The sequence below is a fragment of the Hyalella azteca genome, unplaced genomic scaffold (assembly GCF_000764305.2).
Source record: "Hyalella azteca isolate HAZT.00-mixed unplaced genomic scaffold, Hazt_2.0.2 contig10619, whole genome shotgun sequence".
Classification (NCBI taxonomy): Eukaryota; Metazoa; Arthropoda; class Malacostraca; order Amphipoda; family Hyalellidae; genus Hyalella; species Hyalella azteca.
Genome location: NW_025940651.1, coordinates 36,927 through 58,281, shown reverse-complemented (window position 1 = coordinate 58,281; position 21,355 = coordinate 36,927). Strand labels below are relative to the sequence as shown.

At 38.4% G+C, this 21,355-nt stretch overlaps 2 protein-coding genes across 3 annotated transcripts; both read left to right on the top strand.

Moving 5' to 3' along the window:
* Window positions 1-367: 367 nt before the first annotated feature.
* On the top strand, window positions 368-9,581 carry LOC108668572. The gene is made up of 8 exons (XM_018155812.2): window positions 368-1,250; window positions 1,515-1,703; window positions 2,245-2,439; window positions 2,681-2,813; window positions 3,235-3,444; window positions 4,557-4,785; window positions 5,033-5,204; window positions 5,670-9,581. Exons 1-8 carry the CDS (start codon window positions 396-398, stop codon window positions 5,715-5,717), a joined length of 2,031 nt encoding a protein of 676 aa, XP_018011301.1. The 5' UTR covers window positions 368-395; the 3' UTR covers window positions 5,718-9,581.
* A 2,217-nt stretch (window positions 9,582-11,798) lies between these two features.
* On the top strand, window positions 11,799-20,146 carry LOC108668573. 2 transcript variants are annotated; one of them, XM_047882514.1, is made up of 4 exons: window positions 11,799-11,968; window positions 14,393-14,623; window positions 15,694-17,197; window positions 18,432-20,146. In XM_047882514.1, exons 2-4 carry the CDS (start codon window positions 14,427-14,429, stop codon window positions 18,699-18,701), a joined length of 1,971 nt encoding a protein of 656 aa, XP_047738470.1. In that variant the 5' UTR covers window positions 11,799-11,968; window positions 14,393-14,426; the 3' UTR covers window positions 18,702-20,146. The 2 variants fall into 2 exon arrangements, with proteins under 2 accessions (XP_047738470.1, XP_018011303.1); XM_018155814.2 differs by lacking the exon at window positions 14,393-14,623 and having other exon boundaries at window positions 11,800-11,968.
* Window positions 20,147-21,355: the final 1,209 nt, after the last annotated feature.

The window sequence follows — 21,355 nt, the reverse complement described above, 5'->3', positions numbered from 1 at the left end:
GAAATGGCCGCCATTTTGTTTTGGATTGAGGTACCTACATATTGATTTTATTTGTTTATTGTTATCATATTTTATTGTACATGATATTCGGTATGGTTCACGAAATGAGTTGAAATTTCTGGAAAGTCGCTGAATTATTGGGCAGCTAAAAATTAATGTTATTTACTTTGTACAATCAATTGCTTGTGACATGGATTGATGAATGAAATTTCAGCTTGAAGCTTTTTGATTGCATTGAAGATGTCAGTTCAATAAAAAATGGCACATCATTTGTAGTTTCATTGGAATTGTTGGAGAATTGTTTTGTTTTTCTTGTCAGCAACAAGCAAAATTTTGAAGAAAGTTAATGTCACTGAATTTTTTGCAGGTAATGACGTCTTGGTCTCAACCCTGGAATGTCCACTCCTGATACCCTGGCTGCTCATCCACCTCCTCCTCCCCCTCCTGTCGCACATCCTGGTCCCCCACATGCTTCCCTTCGGTATCCTTCATCCAGCCATCATCAGCAACACTCTTTGGCCTCTTCAATTCCATACCCACAACATCCAACATCTTCAGTTCCTCACCAACAGCATTCAGCGTCTTCAATTCCTCACAAATCGCTTACCTCATCTTCAATACCTCACCAACAGCATTCCTCATCATCTTCAGTTCCTCACCAGCAGCACACCTCTTCTTCAATTCCTCACCAGCAGCATACTTCTTCAATTCCTCATCAACAGCATACCTCATCTTCTTCTATTCCTAACCAACCACATTCTTCATCTTCCTCAATTCCTCAGTCATGGCATTACCAAGCACACCAAGGAGCAAGTGGCTCTCAACAAAGATCTTATTCTGGACCTCCCCCACCTCAGCACCACAACAAACACACCTCCGTTCATGGCCCTCACAAGCTTACTCAAGCGGGGTCATCCCATCAGCAAGTCCCTGTAGGCACACCACACCATCCTGACGTGGAGGCAGTGCCACACCATCACAATGTTCCGTATGGGGGCCGTGATCCAGCTTATAACAAATCAACTGAGATCCGACCTGCAATCCAGAGTTCTGGAGCCACCCGACCTACAGGATACCTCGAAGCGCCGCTCTACTCGCAAGGGGCAGAAAGACCAAGTCAAGGAGAAACAAAGGCTTATGCCAGCCGCAAGGTTGAGGGAGCAGAGGTCAGGTTGCCTGAAGGTGCAAATTTGGCTCAAGAGCTGCGCTCTCTCAAAGACCACTTACAACGGCTCACAGATGACAACCAGGTCTTTCCCTATTTAGTTGAGATTCCATTACTTTAAATTTGTACTAACTACTGCTGGAAAACTAGTTCAGAGTGATCATTAAATGCCAAATTGATCCCAATTGCATTATCTATGTAATTTCTTCCTATATATATTGCATATATATTACAGGAGAAGGTGCTCTAAATTAAACTTGCAGTTTCTGTATATTATATAGATTTCTTTGCTTAATTTCTCATTCCTTGACTTAGTGCTCTCTCAGACTTAATTCTAATACTTTGACAGGAGCTACGAGATTTGTGCTGCTTTCTTGACGACGATCGTCAGAAGGGACGCAAGCTTGCGCGTGAGTGGCAGCGCTTTGGCCGCTACACCGCTTCTGTTATGAGGCAAGAAGTAACTGCCTACCAAAACAAACTGAGGGAGCTTGAAGTGCGACAGCAGCATCTCATCACTGATAACCTTGAGCTTAAGGTTTGGACTTCATTGCTGTGATTTCAATTTCAAAGTTTGAGTTGAATTAACTTCTTGTGAACTGCATCATTGTAATACTTCATAAATGTTTTGAGCTTTGAAGTAGTGGTTGTACTTCTGCAATCCAACAAGGGTTTAGTTTAAATAGTTAATATTAACGCATGAAGTTAAAGAATAGCGATGCAGTTGTAATTATTCCTCCATATTATAATTAAAGTTGCAGTTAGTCTTCTTTGTGCTTGTGGTGTGTTGTAAAACGTATCATGAAGCAAGTCATCGAAGCTTTAATAATGTTGCCGTTGTCTCATTTACTGAGGTATTGCCATCTTGTGATGCTAAACTTGTATTAGTTCAATACAATATTGTATTGTATTCCTGTGTTGGAGGCTCTATTACAATATCACTTCTTATGACAGGACCAGTCTCAGTTCTCCCTTTGTTGGAAGAGTAACATCAACACTCACGTTTTGTGTAACAGTAGTTAGTATTAGCATCACTTCATTCTGAACTTGATTCGTTCTAATGCAGATATGTGTTGCAGGAGCTTTGTTTATACCTTGACGAGGAGCGCAGCAACGCGACGTGCGGCAACTGTGGCCGGCCTTTGCAGGCTCGGGACGATGGTGACGGGTCATCGTCTTCCACACATCCTGACGAAGCTCTGAATAATAATGAAGCAGAGTCACCGCACTCGGCATCTAATGCCACCACTCCAACACCGTCCCACCATCAACAGGTGTGGTCGCCTCATGCGCTTGTCATCAATGATGTGTCAGCCAGCAGAGATGCAATTCAATTTTCGGAAGATATTTTATGAATAAATTTGCAGTTAGTTAAAGTTGAGTACTAAATAGAAGTATATTTAATTCAGCCATGCTAAATAATGGTGCTACTTCCTTTCTACTAGTTGGATTTATAGAGGTCACAAAAGTGATGAGTTGTAAAGGAAGTGTAACAATTATGAGTGGCCGTCTCAGGTTCTGCTGGAGCTGCAGGGCGCTGCAAGCTACGACGACGGAGGAACTGGTGGGTCTCCTTCTTTGGGGCTCAGCAGAGCAGGCTCGAGAGAGCGGCTCTTGGATGATGGCAGACAAAGAACACCCTTCAATGGTGAGTTTTCTACTTCACTAATGCTCTGGAAAATTTCACAATAGATACTTCTACTTACATTTCTGTCGCAACATACTTGATGTTAAGTATTCAAATGAGCATCTTCTTACATAGGTCTTTCATAGGTTTTCTTTCTCGATGGTTCAAAACGTATTAATGAGCTTCATTGGTGTTGCCCCACTACATATAATTCAGTTATTCTTTAAAAATTGCTATTTTATTTCTTGATCATTCTTGTTTATGTCAAAAATTGAATGTCTGGTGAATCCCAGCTGTCTGCAGGATTATTTATTATTCATGTGGAAAACCATTATGTTGACTACTGGGTTAGGTATATAGTGATATCCATGTTATTATATATGTTGATATAATCTCAATCACATTCATGTTAGCATTACTTAAATCATAAAATCTTGTGCAGAGCAAGTGCTGTGGTATATCAGATCGCTGGAGACCCGGCTCCAAACTCTGGAATCTGGAGGAATAAGAAGACCAGCTGAGGCTGGAGGGGCGAGGCACAAAGGGGAAGATGGAGGGGCTGGTGCAAGCAAGCGACCTCCTTACCCTCCCCCTTACTCCCTCTCACACCACCTCAGGGCTATGGACCTCGGCATTGCTCCCGCTCCCCTCGGTGCGTTTTTTTCCTGTAACTTTATGACTGCTATTTCCTTTGTCATTTCTTCCTCTGTGAATGTCCGTCTTACGGTGATGCCCGGCGGCAATTTTTCCCTTACCCATGCCAAGACAACCCCGACGTAAACCTAAAAAGTATTTTGGCCCAACCAGAGCGAGGGAACTATACCTAATGTTGACCGACTCGTGGAGTACTTGAGGGCAGTCAATGCATTTGACTACATATGATCCGCACAACACCAAATACAAGTGATGTAATCTACCCCTAGCCAATAATGTCCGATGAGACTTTCGGCGCGAGATAGCTCGACCTGAAGCGCTAGCAACTACGGAACTAACTCCTTTGTCATTTAATAGTAGAGCGCTATTGACTATGTGTTGTTTTGTCTAATGCTGCTTTCACGTGCTAAGCAATTAGAAGGATGACATTTTTGTTTACTGCTAATGATGAATTATGAAGTGAAATTTGTGAAATATCATAGCCTATTATAGAGACCATGGAGTTGGGCGGCTGATGACGGAGCGACATTATTGTTGTTGTACCGGAACCACAAAAAGGATTCCACAAGAAAATGAATGTTGCTGTCTAAACTAGATTAAAATTTGTAAGTGGGAATTTTGTTTATTTAGATGAGTGTAAATTTAGCCTGAGTCGGAGCAGATCCGGCTGAAAAATATACAAAACCCATGACATGAAAAGCCTCATTGAATAATGATTTAAGAGAGCAAGGTTGAATTGTCAAGCATGATGTAAAAACGTTTAGGTGTGTTTTTAGTGCTTTCTATGATCAAAATTTAATTATTTGAGAGTGTCACTAAAGTTAAACAACTTCAATCAACCATTCGTATGACTTCCCTGGTGGTCTACTTTTCCATCCCTACCTGTAGAAGCTTTCTTTCCACTTCTTGTATTTCGTTCTTGAATTATTATATGTCACACTTTCGACGAGTCTTTCGTAAACTGTGTGGCACATTTGTTTCCTTTTATGTAGAAATTATTTCAACTTTTCCAGCCTTATATTAAGCTTTATCTTCGCCTGATGTTAATTTTATCATATTTTTTCACGGAATTTGTAGTGTTCACTTGTAATAGTTACGGAACCGTTACAGGATCTTATGAGTCTGAGGACGACCTGCTCTCCCCGCCGCTGGTGTGCCGGCCTCCTGCCGTGGCTGCGGCGCTGCGGGTGCTTGAGGTGCAGGAGCAGCTCTCAGGAGCGCCCCCAGCTCCGCTGTCCGCCTTCAGCGCTCCTTCCAACCACCGTCCTCCTCCACACCCGCGCCCTCAGTCTGCCACCATCGTCACCCAGCACAAGGCTTCTTCTATTTCGCACCCCCGGTGATAATTATTCTCTTGTTTGCATTATATATGCTCTTGTATGTTATATTCATGAAAACTTGTTCAAGAATATTCCAGCAAATATAATTATGTACTAAAAAAAATGCTATATCGCCAGCACTAAATCAATTTCTGTCCTCATAAAAATGCGTTGGCATCCCATTGAATGATGATGTAAAGGAAAATCTGGTAAGTCTGAAATTAAGTCTATTTTATATTGCTTGCTGACTACTGTTCACACCTGCAGACACCTACCAAAAGGCCGAGGCAGCGTTAGCGCGTCAAGTTCTCCGCATCCAAACCTGCAGGCCCAGCTGGACCCTCTGGATCCGCCACCAGCTCGCTCCCACATGGCGTCCAAAGAGAAAGATGGCGCCCTCACTGACAACGAGAAAGCCTTGCTGCACCAGATGTGTAATGTGAGTTGTGATGGCAGGTGTTGCTCTGTCTTGCTGCACCAGATGTGTAATGTGAGTTGTGATGGCAGGTGTTGTTCTGCCTTGCTGCACCAGATGTGTAATGTGAGTAGTGATGGAAAGTGTCACTCTGTCTTGCTGAACGTGGATTCTGATGCAAGCTTTAAGAACGATTTATTATGAATGCCTCATAAGCTTCATAAGCAAATAAAGACAATATTATTAACTACCTATATTGCCTTGATAGACCGTTTATTCAGTTAGATGCCTCTGATATATTTTGTGATTTTATGGGCCATTGCGCGCAGTATCAGCTTCTTCTATTCAATCCAGTTAATTTCAGCAACCTAGTTAGTGCCGGTATTTTCAGTTATATTGGCTTATTTTCCTTTTATCATAAAATGCTAATTTGATTTTGTCCTGGGTGTGTGAGGTGAATTAATTAGACGTCGACTTCATATCCTGCAGGTGGTTTGGCGTAAGTTGGAAGAAGCACCGTCAGATCTCAACAGATGAACCTTCTCTTCGTATTGACATCAAAAACATTTAAGTCTTGCAAGAATCTCAGCCTTAATCGTTGACCTGCGGAAATTGCACCATATTTCGTTCATGTGTATTAAAATTAAGTTGTCAACAAACTCGGTTTTTAATCAAGTGGTACAAAAATTGATATTTATGAGTAACTATTGCGTCACATCTCGTGAATTCGTGAGCACTTTAAGACTTTGAGAATCTGGGAACACTAATGGTAGGATGGATGGAGGACAAATATTTGAAGTGTTTTATTGTGTAACGGACGTGCGAGTAATTTTGAGATTTTAAATTTAGCATGATGTCTTCAAATTTTTATTCGTTACAAAGCCAATATTAAATATACAAGATGTTTAATTGTGAATTACGTGTCAAAAATAAACGCTATTCATTGTCACAATTTCCGTTGTGAATGAGATAATTAGATTCGATACGTTATTTTCATATATATTATAAGGCTTGGTATCGTTTTTTAATGACGTTATAGACAAACGAACCTTTCCACCATGTTATCTACCAAGCATTGTATATGCCACGATGCTCACGACCAATATCCCAGCTGTCGAGGTAGTTTATCGCGCTCGAAACCTTCCGACTAGTTTAATCAAGAGAAATATACTCAGTATTAGTTAAAGATATTCCTAAATGTAAGTGTTGTTAACTCCCATACCTCTCTTTAATGAGAGTTATTGAACTTTCTCATTGAATGTTGTTTACTGAATGTTTGTTGAACGTTTCTCAGTCGCTTACGTGATTCAGTGTCTGATTTTTATCATATTCATCTTCTTTCTCGTTCATTTTTCTACATTAGGTTAAAAAAACGATTTTCTCACTAATTTTGTAGCAATAAATAGTATAAAACTCATCATTCCTATAGGTACACATTTTTAGATCACTTGTTACGGAAATGTTTAGCTTCCTTATTGATGTGCCTTATGACTGCTCTCTAGAAGTATGGGTGTGTGGCCTAACTTTTTTTTATTGCATTAAAAAGAAACAAATGTGCCTTGCTTTTCCGTCCACTCATCATGGCTATGTGGTGCGTGTGTTATCTTGAAACATGGCCATAGTTCAAGAGAAACCACGGCTCTCTTTCATGAGGTCTTGCTATGCCTAATTTGTCAATGCAGCTAGAAGAACTCGCGAAAACCGCTAATCAACACAATAAATGATAATAAGCTTCAATTGTCGCACATGTTGGGCTGTTCTTTCTCACGCTTTTATTTCATTCGTGATGTTTATAATGACTTATGCTGTGGTGGCAGCTCTTCGTCCTGCAATCTTGCAGGAAACTATCTTCGCACCTCTTTTTTTGTGCCAAGATACAAAATGGTTATGTATTCCTCTGAAAAATGTTTTTTTTTTTACCTTCTTGGCCGCTAGTGAACCATGAGTGAACGGGCTTCCATGCTTGTCAATACTCAGACGCGGTCGTGCGCCAGATTTATTTCGGTAATTTATATATTGCACAAATATTCGGCGGATAAATCTGTAGTTGTTGAAGTTTAAGTCCTGTCCTGTAGATCTACACTTGGAAAAACTAGCAGAATTTGTTGATGAATATATATTTTTTATGAATAACTCAACCTCAAGCGGCAAGTCTGCCACCTCGTCTTTCATAAAGCACCTGTTGTACTTTCATGTAACATTTTTTAATATTTTTGACTATAAGTTCGATTATCTACCTTAAGTATTTATTCTGATTTTTTTCTTGCACAAAATCTCTGCTGAGAAGTTGACTCGGCCATAAAATTTGTCTTACCTCTCCTCTGCTAAGCCTTCCTGATGTTGACGTTCAAGCGTAGCTCAGCAGAGTGTTGTACAAAATGGCATTCTATTTGCACTGTTTAGGAGATCAACATCTTTTTTTCATGACCTTAATATCATAGATGAGAATAATATTTGCATGAATCAAATTACATGTACATTGTACAACTATAACTATAGTTTAACTTATAAATTCTGAGGCTTACATTCCAAATAAAATCTAAACATCCCACGTCTGCCGTTAGTCACAATGCGTGGACAATTATAAAGGCCTGCACAATATCATGCGATGAACTCGTATATAAACAAACTGTTGGAAATGTTACTTTTAATCGTTTAAGATTATTTTGATTTATTTGTAATTATTGTGACTGAATACTCTACAACAACCGGAGCAAATGTTGTTCGCCTGTACAGTTGGGATTAAAACTTTTGCCTGAATTTCTTTAATGCTGGTTTGGCAATTTCGCTATTCTCAATCCTCTTACATTTTTCAGTTCATGTTACAGGATTCTTTTCCAATAGTGATATAAATTTATTAATGAATAAGGTAGCCCATGTTTCATTCCCGTCATGAGTGCCATGAATAACTTGCTTACATAAATATTTGTGTCAACATTTTTCTTGCATATCTCTGTGAGGCCGGATGCTGTAAATTACGTTTACCTGATATCGACTACGTTGTTCCTTTTTATTGGTTTGATTTCTCACCAACATTCCTGTAGTACTACGTTCCACTCCATAAATTTTCTTTATATTATTGAAGTTGGATATCTCATACATTATTGCTACATTATTCATGCTCCTTGACCCGATTTTTTCCCCGAATTATTATTTCTTACTCACTATTTATGTTTTACTCTAAGGAATTTCGTTCACACCATGCGTAAAATTTGGTGTTTGCGATTGAACTGAGCAATTGGCGATGAAGAGAACGTTTTTTTTTTTCACGCGTATGTTTTATAGAATCCGTGCTGCATGCATGTTATCGCTTTCCTTATAAGCCGGCAGGGCTATTGCCATTTTGATATTTTTCAGAAGAAAGCAAAAGGCTTTTGCAACGTGTCACTGATGAATTTACCGTCTACTCACGTTATATTGTTAATAATTTACCGTCTACTTACGTTATATTGTTAATAAAGTTAGGATACTGAGAAACGTTTGTTATGCTCTCCAAAGAGCATGAAGTGCAACGTGCTGGCTAGGTGTGTACTTTTTAAGCGACGAATTTTGCTGTTATTTGTGTTCATTACATTTCAATACGATTTCGCATTTATGAACAAATGTGCCTTATGAATTACATTATTATCATTCGAAGCCCATCACATGCCCTTCTAACTTTCCTCCATTAACGGAATATTAGACATGGAAATTATTTTGTCGATAGGGTAAATTATGAGAGTAAGGAGCAACTGGATTTGTCGGTTCGCCGTTTAAGACATCATCAGTTGATTTTTTTACGTGGTGCTTTCTGCACTAATAACATTCTAGGGACCCACAATTCGAAATTTCTAGTGATGTAAAAAGGCCTGCCCGGAGAAAATTCCTCTCACCGCCAACCAATTAGTTGTTAGAATTATTTTGGGAGGAAATTTTGCACGATTGCATCATGTTAATCTGAAACTGGAAATGCATTTATTACGGGAATTGAACGGCTTACTCTAGGGCTCACTTTTCGTTAGGTAGCTCGTTTTCTGATCTTGAGCCAGGAACATTTGATGGTTTAACATTAGCTTTACTTTTGAAGGCTTTAATTGAATTCGTCGTTCCGGTCTCGCTATTCTCTAGTTTTATCAGATCGGATTATGTGTGGGAATTGCCGTTTTACGTTCAATGTGGAAACTTATTTGATTCGAAAGAAATCTTTCATTTAGTTTTATATATAATGATGTCATCTGATTTAAATGATGTTATGATATTTCTCGATGGCAACAAGTATGTTACATGCAGTTCAGAGTTATTAATTTCTACGGGCGTAACTACGACAGTCTTGTCTCTTTTTCGGAATGCTTCAAATTTGACTATAGTATTTCGTACCGTAGACTAGAATATTTTTTAATTACTTTATTCATTCCTGAGGCATATTTTGTTTCATTAAACCTTGGTATTCTATATCGTTTGGTGTTAGGTTAATGCTTGATCGACCGTTCCCGAAGTAAGCGCTCCGGATTCTGCAAAAATGGGATATCCTCTGTGGGAATGATGCATAGTTTAGTTCATCGGAAATTTGTTAAGAAAATCTCAAAGAGTTTTAGGAGTTTCCATTATGGATGTTCTCTGCATTCCTGGTCTCATAATTCCAAAGTTAATTTGAATAGATTCACGAAGAAAGTAAAGCGATACTATTTTGCGTTGTTAAGAAATACTCCACTTGGTGTTCATTGTGTAATGCACAAAAAAACTGGGTAAGAACGATATAGTCGTATTCAATATTGATGAAGGATTTGGATGATATTTTCTCTGTCTTGAATTCCCATGATATACACAAATTATTTCTGATGCAGTTTGAACAGCACTGCTTCAGGATAGTAGTGGTTCTTAGCCTATTTTAGTTGAGGAACATTTAAAGGTCTTGCACATTTGCATCGTAAAAGTAATAAATGTTTAGCGCAGGCGTCGACTCGTTTACAACAGCGTACTACTGCATCCACATGATTAATTGTGCTAGGAAAGGAAGCTTGAAGTAAAAAATAAGACATAAATTTCCAACGGAACGAGATGGGTTATCTATATCTGAATGAAGGTCTACCAACCTATTAGCGTTCAAGCTGGATGTTAAGGCGCATTCAGAAACCCAATGAAATATTATTTTGTAATCGAAATCGGTCGTGTCATCTCCATACAATCTCGTGTACATCGTATTTCTATCATCCACACAATTTAAGATTTTCGGGTCTTTCGTTCTCAGTCCCAAAGACCGGTCCGACACTTCAGCGAACTCGCGTGCGAACTGGCCTGCGAACTCGAATGCAAAACCTAACTTCATTTTCAACTCAGGCACTCATAAATCCTTCAATAATGAACGGATTTTATTCAAATTTGAAATACAAGTAGATGATATCAGTAATTTGCGGACGGAATTTTTTCTGATTTTTACATCAATAACTTTTTTGTTAATACGGAAAACCTAACTTAATTTTCAACTGTGGCACTCATAAATCCGTCAATAATGAACGGATTTTATTCAAATTTGAAATATAAGTAGATAATATCAGTAATTTGTGGACGGATTTATTTCAGATTTTTACGTCAATTACTTTTTGTTAATGCCACAAAATACTGAAACTTGACCTGACTAGGACCTAACCTGCGAGGTGAACGTGAAGTTAGGTTTTCCGTGATAATAAAAAAGTAACGAATGTAAAAATTTGAAAAAAATCCGTCCGCAAATTACTACTTATAATTCACTTATATTTCAAATTTGAATAAAATCCATTCATTACTGAAGGATTTATGAGTGCCAGAGTTGAAAATTAAGTTAGGTTTTCCGTATTAAGAAAAAAGTTATTGATGTAAAAATTTGAAAAAATTCCGTCTGCAAATTACTGATATTATCTACTTATATTTCAAATTTGAATAAAATCCGTTCATAATTGACGGATTTATGAGTGCCACAGTTGAAAATGAAGTTATGTTTTCCGTATTAACAAAAAATTTATTGATGTAAAAATGTGAAAAAAATTCCGTCCGCAAATTACTGATATTATCTACTTATATTTCAAATTTGAATAAAATCCGTTCATAATTGAAGGATTTATGAGTGCCAGAGTTGAAAATGAAGTTAGGTTTTCCGCATTAACAAAAAAGTTATTGATGTAAAAATCAGAAAAAATTTCGTCCGCAAATTACTGATATTATCTACTTATATTTCAAATTTGAATAAAATCCGTTCATTATTGAAGGATTTATGAGTGCCAGAGTTTCGAGCTCACAGGCGAGTTCGCTGAAGTGTCGATTCGGTGTCTCAAAGCGTAGCGACAGTTATACTTGCCATTAATTCAAATAGTTTAATCTCAAAACCCATCTTTGATCATATGATAGTTGACTTCAAATGTCTTAAACGAATATTGTCAATTGTTTTCCTGTTTGTTGTTTTCAACTAACGGACTTGCAACTCTCAATTTCTTGTAGAAGCTTTAAAATGTTAGTATGATAATATTAATTTTGCGGTTGCTATTCAGTAGATATACTAAAAATTTTAGTATCAGTAATCTGCAGTACTGTCCATTGAAAAGAATTACATACTGCAAGCGATATCGCTGCAGCAAAGTTAGTGGCTTCATCCTCGGAGGAGAAAGCAACGTCCGTATCGATGCCAAGCGTTCGTTTTCATGCAGTTGTCAGTATACGCCAGTATAGTATGTTTATCTATTGTCTGTGCGTAGTAGCAAGTTCAGTTATCGCATAACGAGAGAAAATTTGTCCTTGGCCAATATGCAGAACTCTCGCAATCAACCCTCAAGTAGCAGGTAATAATATATGTAATTCTGTTTCGTATCCAAATTGCCCATTTTTCAAGTAAAAGAGCTCACTTGAACGCTAACTATCGCGTTCCTCTGGTTTGGCTCTTGTGCCGAAAGCGTCAAATTTTAATGAAGCGTGAAATTCTTGGGAATGTTAGATCCTAGTAATATAATCTATGCAAAGTTAATATTCTTATTTAGGGATAAATTTTGTTTAGATGGTCCTCATTTTGATGTGTTATAATTTTTGTTCTCAAGACCAAGAGACTGTATCGAAAACTGTACTTGCTTGCCCCAAATTTTTAGACGCGTCGGCAGTCGGCACCGACGGCACGGGACATTATTATTAGTTTGGGTTATGATAATTACACAGTTCACACTTGACTTGACAATGCAAGCATCCAGTGTTCGTCTAGATGAGTTTAAGTTATTGAGTTAATTGTTAGATAGCGATAGTTAGCATCTTTTAAATGACTTGTATCTTTTTTATTTCGTAAATCATAAAAAGTTGTTTCTCAGTTCTCACTAACAGACGTCGTAGCCTAAGTTCGTAACACGGTAACACTAACAGTAGAACACACTTTAAGTTTAGAAGTTTGGTTCACTAAGCTCATTCTCGCAAATAAATTTTTTGATAAATGAACTGCCCCTGAGAGGCTGAGAACATTTTATCATTCATTTATTATTTACAAATTCTCTATTCTAAAAGTAAAAAGTTAGGCTAGCTATAAACTAAAGTCTAAAGGAAAATTGTTTAAAATGAATTTCTCTTTGTCACAAAAATTTATTAGCATAAAATTTGTATTAAATATATTGGTAACTATATCAATATGAATATATATAATACTTTAATGTAAAATTGTTAACTAAAATGTGAAATGAAGACAATAAATAACCTATGACTCTAAATTGCAGTTTACACTTTACATAGGAAATTTTATTGGTAAATTTTTACTATTTGCTTAGATAATTTGGGCATATTGCATATACAGTATAGTGCTCAACTCTAAAAACAACCCATGCCAATTTTATGTTGAAGAAAATGGCTAATTAAAAATTATCTTGATATAACTAGGCACCTCAATACCCCAAGTCCCCAACTTGTCCTATAGTCATTCCAGGCCCCAGGCCCATTGTGATGCAATGAAAAGTCACCATCAGATATTTCCTTTACATGAAATGATGAAAGACAAAGTTCATTTGCATGTATTCCTGCATTTTTTTTATTGCTGGATAAATATACTTCATAAATTATTTGTTACAATTTTATGTTAGCCCAACCCCAACTTAAACTTTAACTTTAAGATCAATTTTAACTTTTGTATTAATTTAATTTGTATACTGTATGTTCTCAAAGACAAAGTAAAATGTAAAAAACACATTTTAGCCCTGAAAATTTTTTTTGGGAGGATTGTATTCCCGGGAGGATTGGATTGTTTTTTTGGGAGGATTGGATTGTCTCGGTAGGCCTGCCAACACAGTATGTTTTTCCAAGACAATAACTTCAGGTTTGATGTTATTTTTGTCATATACCAACTCCAAAGTCCATAAAAATCATTTATTAAAATATTAGTCATTACTAAAAGCCTTCAGTCAAGTGGGTGAGATGAGCAGAGCCAAGTCCCTAGACTTTTGACCATGGGCCAATTCTAGTACTATACCATAGCCCATAGAAGGTATAAAATTTTCTGAGCAATCCCTGAGCTTTCTTGCTGTTGATGGATCTATAAGATTAGTGCTAGATAAATTATCTTGCATAAAATTTTTGAAAAAACTATATCATTGAGCTGACAGATTACTTAAAAGTCCCTTTTAGCTATTGACTAAATTGAAGCATTTACTTAAAAATCTGGTAATCTGTGATACAAATTACCAGTATCTATATATAGGTACTCCTCAGTCCTCTGGTGAAATGTAAAATAACCTTAACTGTGTATATTGTAACATGTATTTATATAGGTATTCTTCACAAGTCACTCGACTGATAATAATCCAGGCCAAAGTGACTTTTTCTGTAAAATATGCTGATTTTTATTGATATTTGATTCCAGAATGAAACTATAGTTCTGATCAAATAATTTCAACCAGTTAACAAAAAAAAAATTATATTACTCTCTACCTCATCTTGATATTCTGACAAGTATATAAAGGTTAGCTCAATACATCAATTGAGTGAAGTAAAGATTATTAATATTTTAATTAATAAAGATTAAATAATTTATCTATTGACCTTATCAAAATATTTATTCACTCAATCATAACATCAAGTGGAACTGATTTTAGAAAGTCATGCTGATCTCAACTCTGCAGAATAACTTTTTTTCTGTTTTAATAACTGAATACAGCTGAGTTGGAACATGATAGAAGCCTTGCTGTACTTGAAATTCAAGTTCTAGTCATGCTGCTAACTTTTACCATGTGTTCTTACAGAACGAGTTCCAGATTTGTTATGAGCTAAATTGATATGCCAAGATTTAGGAAGAAGACCATTCATATGAGGAGGCTGGAGGCCAGGCTTAGAATGCGAGAGAAGAGAAGTGAAGCCAAGATTATAAGAGCCATAGAGAAGCAGTTAGATTCTCATAGAGACTTTTACTCAAGTTCTTCCTTCAACTCTGCTTCTCTTAGCTCACTTATTGACTCCCTGCCACCAATTCCTAGGTAGGGATTCTCGTCACTTTCAGTCTTGCCTCTAAGTCTGCTTCCATTATTTTATGCAAGGTAGAAGTGCTATAAAGGGTGTGTAGAGGATTATTGCCACCAAATTGCTATTTATTACCTGCCCATATCCTAATAATTTTCTGCCCTTTCTACTTACTTTTTCACTTTTTACATCTGAATTGCTTTTTTTCTATTTCAACTTGTGTTCCATAGGAGATACTCCTAGTGCTGCTAAATTTTTTATTTTCTAACTGCCTAACATCATAGCTCATCATATAGATATAGTAACGTCTATAATTTGCACTCAAAAAATTTTTGACTATTGCTCATAACAACTTGAGGATCTGTTCAATTCCTCAGTATAAATACTATTTTGTAGACTCAATGGCTCATATTTTAAGGTCTAGTGTATTAATTGCAAGCAACATATCTACATTACACACAATCTGCATTTTTGATTTCCTATACTTAAGCTATTGAGTTGTAGTTTTTATACCTGCCAAAATATTTCTTCTGACAGATTTGCTGCCCAACTGCCAAATAATATACCATATATTTACTTATTTAATTTCGCATAAAAAACTTTAAACATTTAAATGCTGGCATAATCTGGTCATTTCTTCTGATACAGTGTGATAATCATACCCAAAATTGCTGTGGGTATTATTGCTGTCCTTAAAGTGCCTGTTCCACTATCTATCAACTTGTAGTATGAGACACATTCCAACTTACATTATTCTTTAGTACTGTATCCTTTGTGTATGTTTTGGTCATAGCAGTCCCAGGCCCTGATGTATTGCCACCTTTGACTAACGTGCATTTGCCCCCTTTGGGCCAGCTGATGCACGATGCTGTTTCTTGCTTCTCACTGCTGATAGTGGTGCTGGGGTGGCGTAAGAAATGTAAAAATGCAAAAAGAAGACTTCCGTTTCCACACTTTTCCTGTTGGGTACAATCACTACTACTTTTTTTCTCTCATCTTTTTTTGGTTGTTGAATTGGTAGTATATTACTGTTTTAGCTAGGAATTGTAGTGTAAAAGCTTTGATTGACAGTAATCTTTTATTTCAGGCATGACAAGGGCTTGTCATCGTCACAACAAGCCACAATGGAATCACTAGCAAAGCTACAGCCTCCCATTGACTTTGCCCTCTTGGCCAAGATGGGTGTCAGCTTAGACCCCATAACTCTATCTTCTGCGGCTGCTGCTGTGGCAGCTGCTGGCTACCGCAATGATGTGGATGTCAAGCTGATGAGCTCTTCATCTGGTGCTGGGAAGTCCAGTGACCACTCTTCCCACTCCTACCCCTCTCCTCACTCATCAGTGCCTCATTCCTCTCTCTCGGTAGGCCTGCCATCACCACACTCCTCGCACCACAGCAAAAGTGACACAGCATACATAGCCAAGTTGCAGGAAGCTAGTCTTGCAACAGCCAACTTACTGGCTAAACTTGATCATAATTTGCTGTCAAAGCTTGATCCTAACACATTGGCACAGCTTTCCAAACTCGATGCTGCCAGCTTTAGTAAATTAGACCATGCAACCTTGACACAGCTTGTGAAAGTGGATGCGGCGGCTGCCGCTGCCGCAGCTGCTGCTGCTGCTTCTCCTACCACAATGAACATGTCCAAAAACGACCAGGCCATGCTAGCTCAGCTTGCTAAACTTGACCCTCACATCCTGAAGAAGATTGATCAGGCTGCTTTAAATCAGCTTACAAAGCTCGACCCCATGATGCTGGCTAAATTGGATACAAGTACTATGAACCACTTGGCCAAGCTTGATGCCCACACTCTCTCCAAACTAGACCACACAGCCCTGACGCAACTAGTTCGTCACGACGCACTCATGCAGGCTCAGGCCAGGGCGGCTCATGCTCTCAATAAGATGGATTCTGCTCAGATGGCTCAGCTGAGCAAGATGGATCCTCATTTGCTCTCCAAGCTCGATCCGAATACCTTGGCTCAGTTGGCTAAGTTGGATGCTCACACTTTGTCTAAATTGGATCATGCCACACTAGCTCAGCTTGTCAAAGTTGATCAGAGCAGCAAGATGGAAAGTATGTCAGCAGGGCAGCACAGCAAGCCTGAGTCTAGTCTTAGTTCAAATAAGATGGACCACCACAAGATGGCCAAGATGGATACCAATATGGCAAAACTTGACTCTCAAACTTTGATGAAAATGAATCCCGCTGCAGTGGCTCATCTTGCAAAGTTGGATCAGCACATGCTGGCAAAGCTGGACCACACGACGATCAACCAACTTCTGAAAATGGACATACAGACGCTCAGCACTCTGGATAACAATGCTCTAGCCCAGCTTGCCAAGATGGACTCACAGACCATGTCTAAACTAGACGCTCAGCTCGCACAGATAGCTAAACTTGACTCACACACGCTCAGCAAGTTGGATATACACACACTAGCTCAGCTGGTTAAGGTTGAGCCTAGCATTGTTGGTAAACTGGACCCTGGCACGCTCGCCCAGCTCACCAAACTCGAGGCCCAGCAGATGCAAGCTGCAGCTGCTGCTGCTGGACTCAGTAAAGCCGATTTGGCTGAGCTGCGAAAACTGGTGAGGAATTTGTAGTTATAGATTTATGTGATGGTAACTAAAATCATTCAGAAAGTAAGTTTAGTATAAATAACTATCGGTAGTCATGATCTTGTGGAAGCATAATCTAAAATAACCATGGTGCTTAAATTTCTATTTTGCTAATATCAATTACAGCAAGTAAAAACGCTAATAATTAGTGCTAAATGTTTGCAAGGAGTGCATCAGCGTCCCTTTTTCTCGTTATTGTTGATTGCGCACGCCACTATTATTACTGCAGTTATCATATGAGTTAACCATCTCTTAAAAAATGGGCACTACTTTCTTGAACATCTTATCCTGCTCAGTTTCCTTCAAACTAATCATTTATTTACCCTGGGAATTCAAAAATGTATTTCAACATGTTTGATTGCACACATGGACACGATGGTCTCCGTTGATACAGTCTGATGTTATCAGTAATACTTCGTAGGCATTCTTGGTTGGCGAGTAAATAAGTGCTTACAAAATGATTTGTTCTGTAATATTTACATTTTTTTGGAGTGTTTATCGTGGCCACAAGAATTCTATATAACTTCTCATAATATTTTTATGAACTCTTGTGTGCTTATGTAAGTGCCATGCCACTTGTATAGCGTTTGCTTGTTTTATTTCTATCAAGAGCATGACTTCCTATGTATACCGATAGAAAAGCATACCTACATTTTTCAATTCAGTATTTTATGTTAAGGATGTGAGTACTTTTCAATAATGGTAAACGTTCTTATCCATATCATGTACCATCTGATGCAGCAAAAACTGGTGAATCAACAGTCTACGTACGGACTCAACAATTGGCTATGTCACCAGCCGACTAGTCCACAACAGTTGATGTAATCATTTAAACTAGGCCGATAGAATTACTGATTAAGCTAAGAAGCATTACAGGAGATGTGTTCAGGCAATTAGCGTCTTAACTTCAGTCAAGAATTAATTGCATATTGTGGCATTGACTATGGTTATTTTGGTTCATGGCCTAATGGTGTCAAAAGCTCTATACACGTAGGTACCTGTCTGCTCCTCCATAGGGGCGTTTTGGATGAGTTTTGACGTTTCAAATTTTCTAAATTTCAGAATGTTGTTCCTTTGGCTGTTTACACATGTTTGCTAACAAAATTTCTTTAGCGTTCAGATTCTCCTGTAGCTGTAGACAATTGTAAGCAGTTGTGATAATTTCCATTGATTCATGCGCCCTAAAATCCTCATTCTCATTCAGGAAGCAGAAGCTCTCGCTCGCCTACAAGCAGCACCAGAGACAGACCTGATCACTACGTTGACGGCACCCACGACCACCACCAACACGGGCGGTATGTCCAAGTACCAGCAACTGCTTGCAGTCATCGAGGAGATGGGCAAAGACATCCGCCCCACCTACGCTGGCAGCAAAAGCAGCGCTGAACGGCTCAAACGCGGCATCGTGCATGCCAGGATACTTGTCAGGGAGTGCCTCATAGAAACTGACAGGGCGGCAAGGAGCCAAGTCTAAAGTTTCGAGCGTAAAAGAAGCCTAGATTGTGGCCTAATCAAAACCTATCTTTCGGTCAATCTTTAATTAACATGAATTGAATTATTACTATTAATTAAACCAAAAGAATAATTGTTGCATCTTGCGTGATGTGTGCTTTTCAGCCAATGTCTCAGCGCGAACAATACAGTTACTGGAATTGAAGTCAAATATTGTATTAAGTAATTCACTTCCTGTTGTAAAATGAAGACCACAGCTAGCCTTGAGTTCTCACTGAAAAGTGCTTCAAAAAATTTTGAACTAGCGCGATGGTGCCTTGGTGCTTTCTGGGAGCAAATCCTTGGAATTGGTCGAGGTGTAATAATTCTCGCTTATTTGGAATTTTTGCTCTGTGCAAACTGACTATAATTGTGGACTTTTGACACCGTAAGAAATGGGGCCTAATGAAGCCTATTGTAATTATTATTCAATTCAATTATGCTGGCTGCTGCGTGGTGTAAGTTCTCGAGAAATGTAATGTTCTTATAGAATCAAAATATTGATAATCGTGCATTATTGTAAATTACCCTATTCGTTTTCAACTGGTAATTAATGTTTGCTTCCTGCAAACGAAGGCGGCAAGTGCCGTAGACTGATGTGTGTCATACGACTTGCCCGAGGCTGCGGCCACTTTATTGCAGTGAATCAGGCAGTGACGCATACAGGGAGGGGTGCTTCCTGCCAGGGGCACCGCTGTTGGTAGGGCAGCAGCGTTCGAGGCAATCGTTACTAGCTGATCGGGGACGAGGTCGTTATAAAACGCAGTGGGTATAACTTAATCTGATAATTATAACATATTCGTGTGTAACTCCACAGAACTGGACTAACCTGGATAACATGATATTGAATTTCGATATTTTACACGATATTGAAGTGAAATTTCAAGAATTTCGTCTGCAGGTTTATCTCAAAAGTATTATTCGGGATAATTTAATTCCATTCAAAATGTTAGATGACTCGATAAGTTCCGGTTTTCGAGGTTCTTGAGTTCTGACCTAGAACAGGCTGTCTAGGAAATATCTGTTTACATTTTGCATGTAAATTTCAGATGAAGTTTTTTCTGTAAAATTTTTTTGTGTTACTAAATAATTTTGATTTGTTAGTTGGGATTTTATTGCACTTCTTTGCATCCATACCTCGAAAAATAAGTTTTGAATTTTACGGTCAGGTAGCCAGACATTTCATAAAGAAACTAATTTTTGTATGAACGAAGTTGCGTTAAATATAATTAAGTTTTTAATCGTCGTCTTCATTCATTTGTACAATGATCTTTGTTGTTTGTTAACGATCTGTGCATATTTTAGATAATGTAATAAATAAATGTCTTGTGTTCAGCTACTAAGCCGAAGTGAATGTGTAGAATCATGATATTTTTATCGAAATCTCTTGTGTACTTGAATTTGTTTTGTACATAAAATTGTACTCAAGCGATCCTTTTATTTTCTCAAAATTTTTATAGTAGTCGATCAAGAGCAGATGACCCGGCCTGATTAATTACCGTGATCATTGTGGATGGCAACCCCAACTATTAAATTTGGGTTACCAAATTTTAAAAACCCAAACTTTTTAAATTCAACTCGAAAGTTGTCCCAAACCTAACAATTTGTTCACTTTAAAAAGCGACAAAAAACCTGTCATAATTTCACGAGTATCAGGTCAGCCGTTATACGGTCTAAACCCAGCTCACGTTCCCTACTCAGAAGGATGAACACAATCTGACCCGATGTGGGCCAGTTGCAACTTAACGGTAGGAAGAACCGACATCGTAGGATCAAAAAGCGACGCCGCCAAGGACATTAGGCCACCACAAGCCAGAAATTGCTGCGGTAACGTTTCTCTTACCTGTTGCTGTAAATTCACTGTAACAACAGAATCATAAGGCCTGACTTTCACCGTACATACCTACTAATGAGTGTTAGAATCCCGTAAGTTCAGGCCTTTATACTCCACACGAGTATTTCGTTCTCGTTATGGCCTTGGGGAAACCTGCGATATTGTTTGACTGATGTACCGTCCCAGCCAAACTCCCTACCTGAATCTTATGTACATCACACGGAATTTTCTTTATTTAGGCATTCACCTTGCTTTACATATTGCAAAATAGAGTACGGAGACGAAGGGAGTAAAGAACGCTCTAGGCCACTTGTCGCCCAACCCAGAGGAGGAATGAAGCGAAAGAGATAGGCATTGCGCATAAATGCAAGCTGTCTTTGCATTTATTCTCGGGAGTGATGAATACTACATGCTAACCGATCAACACATAAAAGCAACACCACGCGCACTTTACCTCCGGCGGTGTTAGGTCACACCCTACACATGCAGAAACCGCCTGAAATAAACAATCGCCAAGCATTTGTGCGAGTCACCAGCCTGCATTAGACTGCCAGAACCAATCCTTCCGAATTTAAGGTTGCCCACAAGAAATAAAAGGCTGCAAATCATCTGAAACGTCGATAAAGCTTGAAATTTTTACATATGCAATGTTTAAATATACCAAGAAAAGTTTCCTCCGACCAGCACATCAAGACCACAGAAAAATACATTTTTTGATCGAGCTAATCTAAATTGGAAATCATGGCCCAGTGGGAGGCAGGGTGGCCCAGTGGTTACAGTTCCGAGTACCATGACTGACGCAG

Coding starts and splice junctions, on each gene's coding strand:
- LOC108668572 (XM_018155812.2), top strand. CDS start 396: ATGTCCACTCCTGATACCCTGGCTGCTCATCCACCTCCTCCTCCCCCT. Junction 1,251..1,514: donor GGCTCACAGATGACAACCAG/GTCTTTCCCTAT, acceptor ATACTTTGACAG/GAGCTACGAGATTTGTGCTG. Junction 3,445..4,556: donor CATTGCTCCCGCTCCCCTCG/GTGCGTTTTTTT, acceptor GAACCGTTACAG/GATCTTATGAGTCTGAGGAC.
- LOC108668573 (XM_047882514.1), top strand. CDS start 14,427: ATGCCAAGATTTAGGAAGAAGACCATTCATATGAGGAGGCTGGAGGCC. Junction 14,624..15,693: donor TCCCTGCCACCAATTCCTAG/GTAGGGATTCTC, acceptor CTTTTATTTCAG/GCATGACAAGGGCTTGTCAT. Junction 17,198..18,431: donor TGGCTGAGCTGCGAAAACTG/GTGAGGAATTTG, acceptor ATTCTCATTCAG/GAAGCAGAAGCTCTCGCTCG.